The sequence below is a fragment of the Saccostrea echinata genome, unplaced genomic scaffold (genome assembly GCF_033153115.1).
Source record: "Saccostrea echinata isolate AGI-Se365-2 ecotype Australia unplaced genomic scaffold, CSIRO_AGI_Sech_v1 ptg000025l, whole genome shotgun sequence".
NCBI lineage: Eukaryota > Metazoa > Mollusca > Bivalvia > Ostreida > Ostreidae > Saccostrea > Saccostrea echinata.
Window position 1 is genome coordinate 8,000,000 of NW_026889774.1, and position 19,482 is coordinate 8,019,481.

The 19,482-nt window shown below is 33.6% G+C and overlaps 1 protein-coding gene across 1 annotated transcript; it reads left to right on the top strand.

Annotated features, from left to right (window-relative positions):
* Window positions 1–6,320: 6,320 nt before the first annotated feature.
* On the top strand, window positions 6,321–11,552 carry LOC133192858 (intersectin-1-like). Its single transcript, XM_061328863.1, has 8 exons — window positions 6,321–6,345; window positions 6,828–6,899; window positions 7,137–7,191; window positions 7,620–7,786; window positions 8,377–8,508; window positions 9,698–9,851; window positions 10,612–10,723; window positions 11,424–11,552. The coding sequence occupies exons 1-8, from the start codon at window positions 6,321–6,323 to the stop codon at window positions 11,550–11,552; spliced, it is 846 nt and encodes a 281-aa protein (XP_061184847.1).
* Window positions 11,553–19,482: the final 7,930 nt, after the last annotated feature.

Sequence of the window (19,482 nt, forward strand, 5' to 3'; positions counted from 1 at the left end):
GAGCTAAGGTACAATTAAGTTGACCTTTTTGCACTTAAATTGTAACTCTTTGGTTAATCACTTTAACCGTTTTCACATTTTATCAGATGCAACCATGGCAATAAATATATTAATCTTATTTCATGTAAAATAGTTTGAATAATATTTATCATTGAACAAATCATGCAAATTAATGTGCGTAATTTATTGTGTGACCTTTTTGCACTTAAAAAGTCTCATATTTGGGGTATCAAAAATCTAAATAGACAATAGAATATTTTCTTGTATCAAACATTTTACGACTTAAGTGCTGATCGGTCAGTAGTATCGAGAAGTTTAAAATAATGAAAGAAAAGGTTAGGGTCAGTGATGTAAATTTTGAAATATTGGTCAAAATATGCGATTTTCTGGCAAAAAACTGTGTAAATTTTTTCTTGTCTTCTTTAATACATCTTCATTTCTTGGCAAAGTTTGTTGAGCGAAGGTGTAAATTTTGTTATAAAAATATAAATTGATACCTATATTTAATATTCCAGGCATATCATAACGGAAAATAAAGTAAAAGTATGTGAGGCTAAAGTTCCAAGATATTAAATTCAATAAATGTGTAGATTTGCAGAATTTTCTGCTCAATATCCTTAGTCCCTTATAAATCTTGCTTCTTTATGAATTTTTGAGCAGTTTTTAATTGAATGTTGAGCATTTTACAGTGTTTAATTTAAATATGTTATAAAGATTGAATTGTAATTAATAGTTCTGACTGAACTTTTCTAAAAGGCTGATGAGTGACATATTACCTTAAGGAAATAATACAGAAAGTCTTATATACAAGTCAGCTATAATATTGGGGCTGGCAGCCATTAATGAACCAATCCTTACTTATATTTACATAATAAAAGAAGAAAGTGATATTAATATCAAAAATACATTCAAATAAGGAAATAATACAGAAAGTCATATACCTGAGTATGTATACATACATGTATGCATGATTGATATTTTTTTTTATAAGAGAACAAGGGAAAAGGGTGATCTATACTTCTAACTTTTATGGGTTTTTTTGGTTTAGTTTTTAAAAAACAAAAAAAACATGACAGTTGTATTTTGGGAGGTTGCTAGCTGAGTACTATTAAGAGGGGCCCTGGATTCAAATTTATCAATGTCATTTTCTTTTTGGAATTTTCTGTTATATTTAAGGAATAACTGTGTAATTTTTGGGTTTCATGATTGCGATCAAGCGATTGATCATGCCAATCGCTTGATCATCCTCATGAAACAAAAAAATCTGACAGTTATTCCTTATATTTACATGCTCTTGATTCTGTAAATCCATGTGCTACTTCTTTCTCTCTCTGTCCCACCCCGCATGTGATTTTTTTTAACCATGCCTATCGATGAACCAGAAACTTTATGTAGAAATGAAGTATTTTTACTATTTATAGTTTTATCTTGTACAAAGAAATTTTGAAATGTAAATATTTGATGTTATACAATCCTTCATTAATATGACAAGTGAATAATCTGCCACAGATGAGAAACCAAAAGAGAAGGATGCAAGGGCTACACCAGAGAGTAAGATCTTACGGAGCATTTAAGGAGAGCAACAATGTAATGGTGATACATTAGTAAGGGAGCAATAATACAGTAAATTGAGGGCAGCAAGCAGGACCACGAGGACACCAATGTGAAGGAGCAAGACAAAACGAGGATTACAAAGCCAGATTTACATCCCCCCATTTGTTGTTGAAACTCCTTCCTTGGCATTCTCACCCTCCGGGTTAAGGAGAATGACTTTTAAAATATTATTAGCACCATAAGATACATAGCTCAGCTAGCATAGAATCCGCTGTCTCAAATTCCCTGGCAGAGAATCTGTCTCGAACTCCTCAGGCCTTAATATTGGTTCAAATCCTAATCTGGTCTTCCTGTTACAACTACATGTATTTATTACTTCCATATTAAGCTTAAACAGTGGCTATCATGGACAAATATGACCATTTTTCCTCTTCTACATACACTAGCTTTTCTATATATTTGATAATCATGGTCTATAGAGTAGTCTTAATTAACCAAAGCCATGCAATACTAATTAAAATGGTTCTGGTCAGACTATGTAATAAACCTTCATCTTTTATGTCTTAAATTAACTTACCAGCTCCTAATAACAGCAATCTACACATGATCATTAGCAGCATAATGATGCCATCTTCATTTAAAATAATGAAATTATTCAATACACATTATCTAATAATGACATGATCAGGCAGGATATTGAGATTCATGAAGGGAACAATTATATACATGTATATAGATTGGGAAACCCTTGCACATAACATTGAAAAAGCAATTGACTCTATGTACAATATTCAAAGTTCAAGATTTATGCACACAATTTTTCAATTGATATCAGACAGAAATATAGTCATCATAATGCACTGGGGAAAAAAATATCATTAAGATGGTTTATAAATGCCCCCTGCTACTAGACTGAAACCATGCATTGGACTTATTTTTACTGTTAAAATGAAATAAATCAATACGTGTGAAAATATCCTTGATCAAAATGTCAAATTAAGTGAGTCCCACATATTAACCTAGGCATACATATATGGAACCAACAGAGGTTTGGCAATAGACGGACCGAATTTACTGTAAGATACAAGTAGTAATTATGATTAAACCTCTTGAGTAAACAATTCATATTACATGTATTACACTGTACTTCATATTACCCTGATTACTAGATGTATTTGCCGTATATACCGCAGACTTATTACGAAATATACATGTAGATAGATCTACTTTCGACAGCACAAAAAATTGTCTTATTTCATTTATAGATTAAAAAAATTGTGAATAAAAATTACACAATGTGACTTACAATACCACAATTCAGCTTCTATCGACTCCCCATGCAGTTTCTTTAAAAAAAGCTTCGAATAACTTCAATAAGGATTATTTACAAACTGAAAATGTATGGAATGTTCTTGGTGATATAAATACGATAAAACGAATCCGGCAGAATATCAATCGGCAATCCTCGGCTGACTCGCTACCATACAAACGTTTGTGTGCGAGGAACGAGCCACCCGAGGAGATCCGAGTGGCAGAATTCTCATTGAAAGCCCCCCCTTTGATAGTATGTTAAGCCCCCCCCCCCCCGACACAACAATGCACATCACCTCCACCAAATAAGATGTTGGATTTTCAAAGTTTTCAAGAACTTTTTTTTAATTTTCTTTTGAGAAGTATATTTTAGATTACTTACTCATATAGCATGACTCAAAATTGCAAAGAAAACTGAGGGTCAATGTGCATCTTACTGAGCATTGGTACCATTAACTTGACCTTTTTACATTTAAACTATATCTTTAAGGTTTATCACGTTAACCTTTATCATATTTTACTAGATGTAATCAGTTATCACGGCAATAAGTATAATCTTATTTTATGTTACATAGTTTGAATAATGTACATGTATATTATAGAAAAATCCTGCAAATTAATGTGCGTAAATTATTGTGTGAATTTTTTGGTACTTAAAAAATATCATATAAGGCCATTCCAAGTTTTTTCTATGTTTAGCGTCCGCGTGCGCCTTGGTTTTTGACACCCCATATGAGAAAAAACAAACAAAATCAGGAGTCCTGAAATTGATTATTCTGGTCAAAATCTTTCAATTCTGTCAAAATCTCTAAGTATATGTTTACAATATGCCATATTATGTATATTTTAAGCATTTAATACCTGGATCTTGCTAAAGAATAGACTTTTGTATGAGAAAAATATATTAATGAAATGAAATGCTTTGTATGACGTCATTTTCAAGACTATAAAGTCTGTGTTTTAATTTTTGGCTTGTTTGTTTTTTGCGAATAGGTAGGTAGGTTTTTGAAAGATGGGTGGACGCTAAACAGAGAAAAAACTTGAAATGGCCTAATTTGGAAAATCTTTAGCTGAAAATGCACTATCTGAAACTTGATAAAATGAAACGTACTAGAGGCAACGTCCATGCAAGTACCGAGTACGTGGTGAATGATTTGATGCGCGCATACAATTTATTCATTCTACAGGACACCACCAATTGTATTCCAAAAAGATATGGCTACTGATTAAAGTGTAAAAGTGGTTTTGGAAACCAATTTTTTTTTTGTAGACCAGAAAGTCTCTGAGGAGACTGTAACTCTACTGGTTTGTACTTATAGCAAAGGAAAAGAAAAGTAGCATTTGGACTCGAAATTCGAAACAGCAATAACTAGAATAATGATCCTTCGATTAATCTCTATTTATGGCAAGATTGCAATCAAATTAAAACAGTAGGAAGAGTACCCTCTTGAAAGAATATTATACAGAATTTTCTATTTTTAGTAACGTAAATATACTTTAGATATATGTTAAATATATGTTACTACACAATTTAATTACTTCATTGAAATCAGCAGTTGACAACGATTCTGAGAATATGTAGAAAAAAAATGTCCTTCTATAATAATTTTTAGGAAGATACATTTTCCGGCATTCTGAAAAATAGGTATTCAACTACTATTTGTTTCCTATTACATATATTACAAAGTCTATCTAAATTTGATTTAAAATTGATACTATTTTTTTTATTGAAGTATTTAACTTAGATAGTTTTCTGTCTCATATTTGAATCTCATGGTTGATATTAGGAGAGAAGTATCAAGACCATTTCTAATTCAATTTTGTAGGCCTCTATCAGGTCATTATATTTCATCCTAAGTGCTCTCATAAACCATTTTTTCCTCCCTTGTGATTATTTACCCGTTTACTTTGTACACAAGCGTGTCTTCATACCACTGTTCATACTCACCATCAATGTGATCAGAGAGAACAACATATCCCCCAGCAATTTATTTCTTATTATATGAAAACACTCAATTAATGAAAACATATTAGGCCGGTGAAAATATATATCTATCGAGTAATACTGTAGTATCTACCTCTCTAATTGCGATGTCACCAACAGTAATGATGACTTTTTACTTAATAACACTTTATCAGCTGAGCGAACCGATAATTTAAGTACTTCAAAATAAACAGTAAATCAATAATTAAAAAAAAACAACAACTTTAATTTAATTGATATTTTATTGTAGAGATGTTGAAAAACAAACATTCATATTTTTTTCTGTATTCTGATAGCTCGGAATGTATATATTTTGAGTGCTCTTCGATGTAAATATTTTCAAACATATACGCGTAAAATCGTGTCATGGGAATATTCTGTTAATTAGACAAAATAAAGGAAATGCATAAGTTTATCAATCTGTACAATACAAAAAGTGTAAAAATATTTCGACCAAAAAAAAAAATACATACGCAAACTTGAAAACCTATTTCAGGGAGGGGGAGGGGGGGAGTTAAGACACTTTCCTAAGTCAATTTTCTTCAAACACATTACTCTCCTTACCGTTTCGGGAGGGGTCCCTGTTTCCGTGGGGAGGGGGTTTCCAAGGTCATTAGTTTCGTTACTTTTACTTAGAAATTTTAAAATAACTCTTGCCAATTCCAGGAGGGCCCTGACCCCGACCCCACCCCCTCTAGATCTGCCCCTAGTATTTGGACATGCTTAAAGATACTAATATCTAAATGTACCCTTTACACAGACTAGAGATAATGTGTGAAAAACTCAACAAGTTGAAAAAGTGTGTAGTATCTACATGTATCTGAAATACATAGACTGAATATAACTGAACAAGTTGAAAAAAGTGGCAGATTTTCTGTTTATTTATTCATTTGAGAGAGAGAAGGGGGGGGGGGAGTCTAAAAGTAATATTAGAGTTCTGCAGTTTTCGAGAAGGAATTTTTTCCTGAAAAATTATAATTTATTTTATCATGCAATGCTAGAAAAAAAAAATAAAGGTATTAAAATGTCTGCCATTCTTATAAATTTGCGCTGGAAAAATTCTGATTGAAGCAAAATTACCTTTCAAACATTGACATTTTTTTAAAACAACACCATACATTCTGATAATTTTATTTTCAAGAAAATACAAACAAACAAATAACATATATCTCGGTGTATTTCAAAGGAATTTTTATTTTCATCTTAGAGACACAGATCGATGCGTTGCACGTTAACCAAAAGCAATAGAGCTGACAGAGTTATTGCCCTTTACACACACCAGTCGTCAATTAATTGATTAGTAGGAAAGGTTACTGGTCACTGTTTACATCACATTGACCACAGTTATACTCCCTGTATCTGTGTAATGTCAATTAATCCTCATCACAGACGAAAGAGTTGAAATTGACGATTTAAATCTGATGTTAGGACGAAAAATTCAAAGTGAAATGAAAACCTAAAGACATGAAAGATGGGATGTGCTGCTTCTTCGACAGGTACAGTGTTCATATGGTGTTACTGTTTCGGCATTGCGAAATAGTAGAAACGTACATTTATAGATCAGGTATTTCTAAATTCTCTCATTGATGTTTTAGAATTAAAATTTTTAAAGGAATGGAGAACAGAAAATAATTTCTTCAGTATCGCTCCTCGGTGAAATTTAAAAGTTTAAAACAAATTAAAAATGACCAAGACGCCAAAATTTTATTAAAATGATTGGGTAAAAATCCTATTTGCCATACGTCTGTTTGAAACATAACAACTTTATAGCATTCTAAAGGCGGAACCTTGATTTTTTTTTTAATAAGATATGGTGAAAAAATATCTTTGCGCGTATTTTTTAAACAGAGATTTTGATATTCTACAATTATATGTTTGAAATGTGTACAGTATTAGGTGCATGATTACGAATTTCAAAATACTGTAAAGATAGTTGATTTAGCAAATTAATTATTGAAACAATCTTTTGCGTTTTTAGATGAATCAGGACCCACAATGCCAGAGCCCACTGGACAGGTATATTTCACAAAGAAAGATCAACACAATACTGGTAAATAAACCCTAATTTAAATTTTTCGAGATCTTTAAACCCTTAGATAATTAACATGACAATTAATATTGACAATAAACTGTGTCATTGACAATTAAAATCACTTTACAACTGTGGCTCACTGGTCTGAAAAAAAATTGGTCATCCATCCCATTTTTTAGACTGAGATACAGATCTGCAGCTATAATTACAACCTTTAATTTTTTTTTTCATTCGTTCAATGTGCATTCACTTCAGATTTACCAGTACAGATTCAATCCAGATTGTCACAACCAGTCTTGAAGCAAATATGGTAAAATATTTATTTGAATTATATAAAATAAAAAAAATAATTCATACGTTGGACATCTTTTATTGGATGGAAGGGGTTCATAATATTAAAGCATAAAATCTCATATTCAGATGTCAGTTATTTTAAAGTACATTTTTATTTTGCTTACAGTTCTGTATTTATCAATTTAATTATAACAGCAAGAATTTTTTGTGCTTTGAAAACAAAGAAAAGTCTAATTAAAAGTATAATCAATCTGTTAATACCTTTCTGCTGTCAAGAATGATATCAATTTCTAATTTCTGAGTACCTCATGTGTGTGTGTGTGTGGGGGGGGGGGGGGGGTTGCTTTCTTTGTGATTTCATAAAAATAACAGCACACCCTCACACACACATATATTTCTGAATGACATGGAATGTTCTTGTATAATTACAACTGTATATTGCAGGACTTTGGCAGATTATGACAAGGATGGAAAGCTAACATATGAGGAGTTTTGTCTAGCCATGCACCTTGCAGACCTTGTACAAACAGGAAGACAACTGCCCTCTGTTCTACCACCAGAACTGGTTCCTCTGAATAAAACTAATATAGATATACTACCCAACAATCAAAGTAATTCTTTTTTTTTAAATTATGAAAAATTAAGGCCTGTAGCAATGTTTTCAAAGTTGGGGGGGGGGCAGCCCTTCAAAAAAAAGACAATTTCAAAAAAAAAAACTTGAAAAAAAAATCCTATTTCATGGGGGAGGGGGGTGTTTTAGAATCTTTTACTAACTCGGTAATTTGTAATTCTTTGCATTACTGCAACAATAGTTTGGGGGGGGGGGGGGGAAGGGGATGTTAAATGCACATTTTCTTATTAAAAATTAAGCAAAAGATAATTTTCCAAAAAGGGTAAGATGGAAATGCTCCCCTCCCCCTGCATTCTACAGGCCTGTGGTTGGTGGAGATGTGCATTTTAAGTGCCCAACTTTCATTTGAATTCAACTTACACAGAACAGAGTTACATCTATCAAATGAATATGATATGAGTTGATCATTTTTAAAAAGATTTTGTTCAGAAATATTGTTTCTTTTTTTTATATATATGGAAAGTGATATCAATATTGGTAAAATCTCTTGTATTTCATTGAAAAAAAAGTTTATAAGTCTTTGATTCTTTATTATTTTACATTGACAAAATTCTTTTGAAAAACATTTAGAGTCTGGAAGGACAGATGTGTACAGTAAATTTAATGGCAAAGATTCCACACCCCCACCCCCACAATATGACACAGTGGCAGACACAACAGAGGAGGATGGGAGATCAATGCCAGAAACTGATAAGTCAGGGCGTAAGTACCTTAGAATAGGAAAATATAATTATTGAAGATATTTCAGTGGTCACATACATGTAGATACAGCTCTGGATTTTAAGGTCATGGCAAGGTTGATGGTCATTTTATACAGTTTCTAGAATTTACTTTAATTTATACAATAAAACATGCTTATACTGAACACAATAATTATAATGAATTGACGCTTACAACAAAGTGTTTTTTCATTCCCTGTGGCTTTGAAATACATGTTTGATTGTGAATTTAACGGATATAATGAAATACATTTATAATGAAGCTAAATCTTCAATCCCTGGCACTTCATTGTAAGCATGTTTTTTACTGTATTTGGTGTCAAGCAATATTAAAGTATTAAATGGCAGAAACTGCACAATATGGTGAGACTGCAGCCCAACATTTAATGTTCTGGCTATTTTAAATGTAACCATGCAACATTGTTTGTTTGATCATCATCATCATCAACACTTCATGTTGTCTTTCCAGATTTTCCCTATGATGACATATGTTGGTCTTAGCGAGATGTGATTATCATGGACTGTGTTTAGCTTCAACATTACAGAAAATGAAAATATGCTTATGAAATTTTTTAATAAATTTGCATGTCTTAAAGAATTTATCATTGGTGTTTTCTTTTGATTTTTGTTATAAGTAAATTTATTTTTATTTATTATTATTCATTTAAATAGATCATATTTGATTATTTGCATGGTCAAATAATTTAAATGGTACATTTGTAAATTATTCAGTCATAATCATACATATTCATATGATAATATCACACGGAGCATCTTTGTATCACACAGTTATGACTCTCATAGACATTACTGGTATATTGCGATGCATCAGCTAACTGATCAATAATTATGTCACCCTAAAGGAAAATTGGGGTGACATATCATTATTGTTACACCTAAAATATTGTGACATATACTTTTGCTTACAATAGCAAAATTTCTACTCATACATGTAGTTATATGTGTAATTTTATAGAGAAATACATGTGGTGATGCTTAATTCATACCTGTGTGACACAAGTGGCAATTTTTTTGAAAAAAAAATGTAGTAGTAAGAGTATCCCTCACCCCTCTTTTTTTGCATGATATAGTTTTATTAAAATTTTTAATCAAAATTTTGTTAAATTTGCATATTAAAATTTTCAATCAAAACTTTGTTAAATTTGCATCAGCAGTCACAAAAGAGCCCTCTTCAAGGGAGAATTTCGACATCAATCAGGCAGAAAGAGAACTACGCAGACAGATATTAAATGAACAGATGAGGAAGGAAAAGGCAGCCAGCATGGAGAGGGAAAGAATAGAACAGGAGAAGAGGGAAAGAGTCAGGTGAGGTGGGGGGGGGGGGAGGGGGAAGGAATGAAAGTTGATGTGGAGACAACTAGAAAAAGCAAATGAAGTCAAGAGAGAGGAGGGGAATTCTCAAGAGAGAAAGACAGGAGAAAAAGAGTGGGGGAAAGAAAGGGGTACTTGGATAGGAAAAAAAATAGAAGAAAAGGGAGAGAATGTGTTGTGAGTTGTGGGATGGGTTGGAAAAGCCTGGAGAATAAGAAGAGAGTGAGGTGAGAAGAGGTGGGTAGCAGTATAGAGGAACTGGGGAGAAGGGGTTGCAATATGTGTATGGAGAGAAAGAAAGAGAAGAGAATAGGGAGTTAGTTAATTGAGGAAAGAATAGATGGGAGTAAGAGTGAGGAGAGGATAGAGAGAGTGGCAGTATGTAGAGGGAAAGGAAATATGGAGAGAGAGATGGGGTCTGGGTTAAATAAGAGAAGAGGGTGAGAATTAGATATAAAAGGGTAGAACAAGGGCAACATGGAGAGGAAACTACATGAGAAAAGGGGAGAGCGAGGAGAGATGAGCACAGCATACAGAGGGAGAGGGAGAAAGGGGAGGAAGGGATGACTGAAAAGGCCATGTGAAGAGGGAGACACTAAAAAAGGGAATATTTGTGTTACTCATATGAACTTTTGATTGAATCTGTGAATATTAATTTATAATAATGAAGTTTATGTGTGATTATTTAGGAGGTTATCTGATTATTATGTACATTTATTAGTAAATTTAAAAAAATACTTTGTGTGTCATATAGGCAAGAAAAGGAAAGGCAAAGACTAGAAAAATTAGAAAAGCAGATTGAAATGCAAATACAGATTGAACATGAGAGAGAAATCCAAAGGAAAAAAATGGTGGAGGAAAGGAGGGTACTGTATAATCTGTTTAAAAAATGACTTTAAAAACTTTAATTCTGAATTGTATCAATTTTATCTACTTTAGAAAACTAAGTATAGTAAAAGTACATGCATAAATTTAAATCATTTTATTGCACTTCACTGTGCAATAAATGGAACATGTGCATAGGTGCGTATACAAACTGAAACTGCCTAGTATCAATTTTCTTTAAGCACTTGATAACCATGATTTCTTGTTTGTGTTTTATTTACATATAAATGCAGCTGATTTATTAGTTGTCTGAGTCACTTATTGCTGTTTTTATCTCTTGACATAGTTGCCTCATGTGCAAACATTTGAACATTTCTGCTACTAAGTTTGTCATTTTTTTAATTATTACAAAGTACACCTTATCTTCTTTATACTGATCTAGGAGACATGCTGCTTGAATACAATAATGATTAAGTCCTCACCTAAGAATAAAATCTGTGTTGCATAAATCCAAAGTTCTAGTTCCAGGTGTGCCTAGTTTAGCCTGATAAATAATTGATACTCAGGTGACCGTCAGGGTCCATGGGCCTCCTGTTTGTGTATGAAGTTTACAAGAAAAATATCAATTGATTGTAAATACTGTTTCTCAGTTTTAAAATTGGTGTTATTAATGTTTTTTTAATATAAATAAAGGAATTAACATGACTGTATAATCATTTTAGTACATGGTTCTGTATTTAGGTTACTCAGAGAGAACAAGAGAGACAGAGGCTTCTGGAATGGGAGAGAAGGAAGACACAACTATTATCAGAGATGTCCCAGGAGACAGAGCAGCTAGGGGACTTACCTACCTTAGGACAAAAGCTGTAATTGTGAATGGAATCTAAGGTACTACAGGTACATAGGGGGACTTACCTACCTAAGGGCAGTAGCTACAACAGTGAATGGGATCTAATGTATTTCATAAGTGTGTAGGGACTTACCTACTTCAGGGCAGTAGCTATAGCAGTGAATGGGATCTAATGTATTTCATTGGAACTTAGGGACTTACTACCTCAGGGCAGAAGCTATAGCAGTGAATGGGATCTAAGTTTTTTCGTAGGCACTTAGGGATCTACCTACCTCAGTGCAGTAGCTACAGCAGTGAATGTGATCTAACGTATTTCATGGGTACTTAGGAACTTACCAACCTCAGGGCTGTAGCTATAACAGTGAATGTGATCTGAGGTATTTCATGGGTACTTAGGGACTTACCAACCTCAGGGCTGTAACTATAACAGTGAATGTGATCTGAGGTATTTCATGGGTACTTAGGGACTTACCAACCTCAGGGCAGTAGCTATAACAGTGAATGTGATCTAGGTATTTCATGGGTACTTAGGGACTAACCAACCTCAGGGCAGTAGCTATAACAGTGAATGTGATCTGAGGTATTTCATGGGTACTTAGGGACTTACCTACCTCAGGGTAGTAGCTATAACAGTGAATGTGATCTGAGGTATTTCATGGGTACTTAGGGACTTACCTACCTCAGGGTAGTAGCTATAACAGTGAATGGGATCTAATGTATTTCATAGGTACTTTGGGACTTACCAACCTCAGGGCAGTAGCTATAGAAGTGAATGGGATCTAATGTATTTCATTGGAACTTAGGGACTTACCAACCTCATGGCAGAAGCTATAACAGTGAATGTGATCTGAGGTATTTCATGGGTACTTAGGGACTTACCTATCTCAGGGCAGTAGCTATAGCAATGAATGTGATCTGAGGTATTTCATGGGTACTTAGGGACTTACCTACCTCAGGGCAGTAGCTATAACAGTGAATGGGATCTAAGGTATTTCATGGGTACTTAGGAACTTACCAACCTCAGGGCTGTAGCTATAACAGTGAATGTGATCTGAGGTATTTCATGGGTACTTAGGGACTTACCAACCTCAGGGCTGTAACTATAACAGTGAATGTGATCTGAGGTATTTCATGGGTACTTAGGGACTTACCAACCTCAGGGTAGTAGCTATAACAGTGAATGTGATCTGAGGTATTTCATGGTTACTTAGGGACTTACCAACCTCAGGGCAGTAGCTATAACAGTGAATGTGATCTGAGGTATTTCAGGGGTACTTAGGGACTAACCTACCTCAGGGCAGTAGCTATAACAGTGAATGTGATCTAAGGTATTTCATGGGTACTTAGGGACTTACCAACCTCAGGGCAGTAGCTATAACAGTGAATGTGATCTGAGGTATTTCATGGGTACTTAGGGACTTACCTACCTCAGGGCAGTAGCTATAACAGTGAATGTGATCTAAGGTATTTCATGGGTACTTAGGGACTTACCAACCTCAGGGCAGTAGCTATAACAGTGAATGTGATCTAGGTATTTCATGGGTACTTAGGGACTAACCAACCTCAGGGCAGTAGCTATAACAGTGAATGTGATCTGAGGTATTTCATGGGTACTTAGGGACTTACCTACCTCAGGGTAGTAGCTATAACAGTGAATGTGATCTGAGGTATTTCATGGGTACTTAGGGACTTACCTACCTCAGGGTAGTAGCTATAACAGTGAATGGGATCTAATGTATTTCATAGGTACTTTGGGACTTACCAACCTCAGGGCAGTAGCTATAGAAGTGAATGGGATCTAATGTATTTCATTGGAACTTAGGGACTTACCAACCTCATGGCAGAAGCTATAACAGTGAATGTGATCTGAGGTATTTCATGGGTACTTAGGGACTTACCTATCTCAGGGCAGTAGCTATAGCAATGAATGTGATCTGAGGTATTTCATGGGTACTTAGGGACTTACCTACCTCAGGGCAGTTGCTATAACAGTGAATGGGATCTAAGGTATTTCATAGGTACTTAGGGACTTATCTTCCTCAGGGCAATAGCTATAACAGTTAATGTGATCTAAGGTATATCATAGGTACTTAGGGACTTATCTTCCTCAGGGTAGTAGCTATAACAGTGAATGTGATCTAAGGTATTTCATAGGTACTTAGGGACTTACCTACCTCAGGGCAGAAGCTATGGCATTTAATGGAATCCAAAGTACCACATAGGTACATAGTGGACTCACTTATTCACAGAAATAGTTATAGCTGTGAATATAATTTAAGGTACTACACATACTAAGGTACTTAGGGGCTTACCTACCTCTGGGCAAAAGCTGTAAATGTGAATGGCACCTAAGATATTTCATGGTACTTAGGGACTTATCTTCCTCAGGGCAATAGCTATAACAATTAATGTGATCTAAGGTATTTCATAGGTACTTAGGGACTTATCTTCCTCAGGGAAATAGCTATAACAGTTAATGTGATCTAAGGTACATGTATATCATAGGTACTTAGGGACTTATCTTCCTCAGGGTAGTAGCTGTAACAGTTAATGTGATCTAAGGTATTTCATAGGTACTTAGGGACTTATCTTCCTCAGGGCAGTAGCTATAGCTGTGAATGGAATCTAGGATTCTACTTAGGTACCTAGGGTACTCACCTACTCATGGAATTAGTAATTGCTGTGAATATAAGTAAAGATATTACATAGGTATTGCAGAGATTTGCAGTAGTTATATCAGTGATTGTATTCCAAGGTATTACATAGGTATAGGCTTAAGGCTTAGCAAGTTGGGGATTCCCTCCCTACATCTCAGAGTACTTTATAGGTAGAGAAAAGTATTACTTAATTTGTAGAAAATAATCAAATTAGTAAAAGAACGCATCTTGCAGAAAAATCAGGACAACAATTTGCATTGTCTAATAAAGAGTTATAAATTTGATATATATAATGGACAATCATTTTTTTTTCTTCATTTTGCAGCTAAAGCACATTTAGAGCTCCTCCATATTGACTGGAAGCATTCCTTGATTGAACAGTCTACCTAATGGATAAGGACAATGGAGCTGAGTGGATGACCCTTCAAAGAAATACTATGTATACTGTGTCTATATACATGCAATGGATTGTTACAACAGTTATGAACTTCCAGTGCATGTGCCTTTGCTTTACAATTGGGTTGTGACCATACAAAGCTTATTATTAATGATGTAATGAGTTGTGACAATACACATAGACTTCAACAGACGCTTGATCATTGATTGAAAAGATACAATCTTGTGACATTTAATGGATTTCTTTGACTAAACAACTAAATTCTGCATCAGTGCTATTCCATTGCTGATAGACTAGACTCTGAATAAAGCTTAATAGATTGGACAAACTTCCGTGGTTTTTCTGTGAATCTACAGGACAAATAATGCATTTCACTATTTTTCTGGAAAAGATTTTAAAGATTGTGAATATATGTACTTATAAAGAAAATCCACAAATACAATTAAAAATCATCGAAAAAGTGAGAAAATGTCTTATCATAATAATCTTTGTAATTTTTTTCATAATGTTATGATGTGTTTTTATATCAACTTTCTCATGAGGTAGTTCTTCTCTGTCAGTTAATTTAATATCAATTTCCCAGGTAAGAAAATGCTGGTATATAAATTCCATCACCATAGGTCCTGGCTTCCACAGGAGATAAGTGAAAACCATAATTTAGAGCTGAATTGACTGGGACTTTGACCGATTTCAGTATATGATCATAATAAGGCACTCCCCGTGTAATTCTCTAAGTGGAAAGACACATGTACCTATAAAATCAACCAGACTTTAGCAACAAAAAATACGAGGGTCGTTCAATAATTATGTAAAAAGGTCATTCAAAAATAAGAATTAAACCTAGTACGTAAAACACATTCTTAATATTTTCAATCCCTCAAAGTATCCCCTGTTACCCTTAACACGTCTCAAGTCTTTGTACCCATGATCAGAAAACTTCTGCATACTCATCTTTAGGGATGCCCAAAAGACACTGATGACTAGCACTTCCCAGAGCTGATTGTTTCCATGCGTTTTTGGAATAAGGCTGAGATCTAGGGAGTATAGGGGATGGCAAAGCTCTGTAAACTTTCCTTTCTTCCAGGCCCGTAGAACGTGGGAGGCCAGGGGGCCCACCCCCTTTTCTGATTATACTATTTCGTTTTAGTAAATTTTCCTTTAGATGCTGGTTGGCCCCCTTCCTCCCACTTTTTGATGTTTAAAGGTCGAGCACTGGCAAATTTCAGGATTCGGACAGTAAATTACCCCCTCCCTTTTTTTTTTTTTTTTTTTTTTTTTTTTTTTTTTTTTTTTTTGCTCGTCAGATTTTTTTTGGAGGGGGGAAGTTGCCTCCCCTCCCTCACTTTTGAAACCGTTACTACGGGCCTGTCTTCAAAAAGTCCTTGAATTTTCTATACTTATTTGCAGTGCTCAGCATCATCAGGTACAAGAAAATTACCCTTGGAACCGGTATCTGGACTTCCTTTGCAGGAAATCTGCTTAACTTTCCTTAAATAATGAATTACGTTTATAACGAAGCAAAGTCCGTCTAGTCCATCCTTAGCTGGCACTTCGCTATAAGCATGTTTTATTGTATTGAGTATATAACATTTTTTTAATTTATTTTAATAACTGGAAATAACTAGCCAGTTTTTGACCTAATTATCTTGGACTATGAAGGATTTCAGAATTATACAATATGATCAACAAAACATCTAATTTAGGAATGACTCTAATTCTTGGCCAAATTATTCGAGTATAACCTGGTTTGGGTCAGTTTACGCTTTATAATCCGCGAAGCGGATTATAAAACAGCGTAAACTGACCCAAACCAGGTTATACTCGAATAATTTGGCCAAGAATTAGAGTCATTCCTTATAATTTAATTCTAAAATCATTAAACAACTGTGGGTGTAAAATTTCGTTGCTTTTTATTAGTTCAAATTTGCCGCTCAATAATACAACCCTAGTAACGGAAGTGATGGGAAGCAAGGGGAGGTAAAAACTGATACATAGTCCTAGCAGCCATGTTTTTTGTTTGCATGTGGTAAGATCCGAGTTATTGTTTGAAGCTAAAGGTACATTTATTAAATCTGGAATTTTCCATGAATCCCGAGGACTGGAAATGAGAGCATTGCATGGATACAGACGATTCAGCTGGTTGTCAGGGGGGTGTGTCCCCATACCAAACCAGGTTATACAGAAATAATTTGTGTTCCTTTTTGGATATTAACCAATCAGAGGCTAGAATACAAACAAAATTAAATTATTTGAAAATAACTGGTACATTTAAAGCCTAATTATCTTAAACTAAGACTATATTTCAGTGTATGTTCAACAGATGTATTTATTAACTGATTCAATAACTGGTAAATTAATTATGTCTGTATTTTAGTACGTGTATATGGCTAAATAATACATAGAGTTGGTTCTAAAAGTCCCTGAAATACGTTTTATTTATCAGATAGGGAAAAATTACTTCAAAGAAAGTGGATTACTGATTTATTAGATTTTCTGTGTGAATAATATTTATCTTTAAAATACCTTATGATAAAAGTATCATCGTGAAACTGTGTAATTAATTTTAACCTTCAATGCATATTCAATGCATTCCATGATTCTTTATCGTCTCTTATAAAAAAAAATAATAATAATTCAAAGTCATTTTTTCCCTTCAAATTGATCTGTATCTCAAATTGATCTGTATATTTATATTTAGAATGAAAATGTTCATGGGAAGCAATCAACGCGTACATACACCGTAGCCATAATAATTCTTTCAATTCATCAACAAACAGAAATTCTTGGGACGTCATAACTATCAAGTCGGTGAAGTGGGATTTAGATTAATCCTCTAGATGTGCGTTAGTTGTCATGTTTAATTGCCATAAGATGCAATGCCATATGAAGTAAAGATATGCATTGTTTTTCTTAGCAGTTGTATATACTTGTTTACAGTTTAAAAATTCATTATTTCCTCTTATTTTGCTGTACTAAGTATTTATTTCCTGAGAAAAGGGGAGGGTTATATATTGTTTAACTAAACATAAAATTTTCCTTTTCATAAATAATGCATTTCTTCTCTTTACTGTAAACATTGACGTTTTTTAGTTAGTATGTTGCCCATATTCATGATATTATCATATTGTCATATGAAGATATGTGTGTTGTCATATGTTTGTCAGCAGTTATGTAAAATACGTCACATTGTTCACATTCATCTGTCAACATTTGATAATAGATTTGAATTATGTTTATTTAATTCTTGAAATATCTAAAATTTTACTGTTGGCCTTATGTCACACAACTGCTAATTGGATGCATTTACATGGAAAACGGGACAGTTCAACTTTATGTATGTGTTTGCATATATTGTCTGTAGAAGTTCAAGATAAAGGTTGAACCTTGAATCCCCAGTTTAAAATTGTTGAGTGAAATTTCTAAATAAAAAGTTTTTGCACATACCAGCAATGGTGAGTCATGAATGTCGGTTCACAGGTACTTGGGGACTGGAGAACCCACCCCAGGTACCCGACATATAACGGAAACCTTTTTCCCCTTTTTTCAGCAAAACATTTGATGAATTTACAGAGTTGTGCCAGTTTTCTATAGTAATCCCCATAGGTGCCAAAATGATGGTTTCTCCTCAAAAGATTTTTCTTCGATTTTCACTTCATATTGATTGTATATGTTAGATTTTATTTATCACAAAATAATTTCTGTTACAATTAGTTTGACGTTAGGCCACTATTTTCAATAAATTGACTGGATCATTTACATATAGATACATTCAGAAGTCAACTAATGTAATGTCATCACTTTGTTGATGTACAGAAAATTATTTCCATTTCAAGCAACATCATGCATTGAATTTTTGAAATTATTTATTTATTGGAGGGGGTTCAATATGCATTTTATTTTAATTTAATCGTGTGACCTATGTTTAATTTAGTCGATCAGACAGCTGGAAATGAGAGAAAAAATAAGAATGTTCGGTATCGTCATAAATACAGTATAACTGTACAGCCCTAACGGTGGAATGGGTGACAGACACCTACCAAAGCATCGTTTTTGAATTAAACTGAAAAAAAAGTTTGACAAGAAAAATTATAATTAATAACATAAGAAATAAAACTCACCTAACTCGAAAAATCTATTTCATTTGTGTGTGTATGTGAAAAGGGGGGGGGGACAAGCAAAATAAAGGGGGATCCTAAAGTCCAAAACCCTCACTGCAACATAAAGAAACGAGGGAGGGGCAACTAGTCTTCAAATTAAAATTTATATCCTAATACAGCAAAAGACTATTCTTAAGAAAAATAAATTAAGAAACTGGACTGTTTGTGCAATATACATGTATATATAGATATATACTAATATATATATATATATATATATATATATATATATATATATATATATATATATATATATATATATATATATATATATATATATATATATATATATATATATAACAAAACAACTTCATGGACATGCCCACTCAATATATTGAAATACGATTGATAACCTTATTTTTCCTTTTTGATTTCAAGGAATTTTTGCTTGGTATATAGTGCCCACCAAAACTGAAAAATGTGCCCTCCCCCCTAAAAAAAAAATACAAAACAAAAAAAAAAAAAAACAACAAAAAACTGAAATTCTTCCTACGGTCCTGTTTTATAAGCAGCCAGGGAAACTCTCACATTTATTAATCTTTTTCTACTCTATTTCTTTGAAGGTCGTGCGAAATTTTCTAAGAAGAATGGAAAAGTCAATATTTACATGTATCTGTTTGTGTTACATAATTATTTTTAATCCAATGACAATTAAATGCCATAGGAAGACAAGAACGGATGTAAAAATCTTAATTCCAGCTTGACTCGGCTGAATGAGATTAACTTTTGAACTTGCTCA

Bases quoted from the DNA above. Each gene is read 5' to 3' on its own strand.
- LOC133192858 (XM_061328863.1), top strand. From the start codon at position 6,321: ATGGGATGTGCTGCTTCTTCGACAG. The intron at 6,900-7,136 runs GTAAATAAACCC...CATTCACTTCAG, and splicing joins GAAAGATCAACACAATACTG to ATTTACCAGTACAGATTCAA. The intron at 7,192-7,619 runs GTAAAATATTTA...TGTATATTGCAG, and splicing joins CCAGTCTTGAAGCAAATATG to GACTTTGGCAGATTATGACA.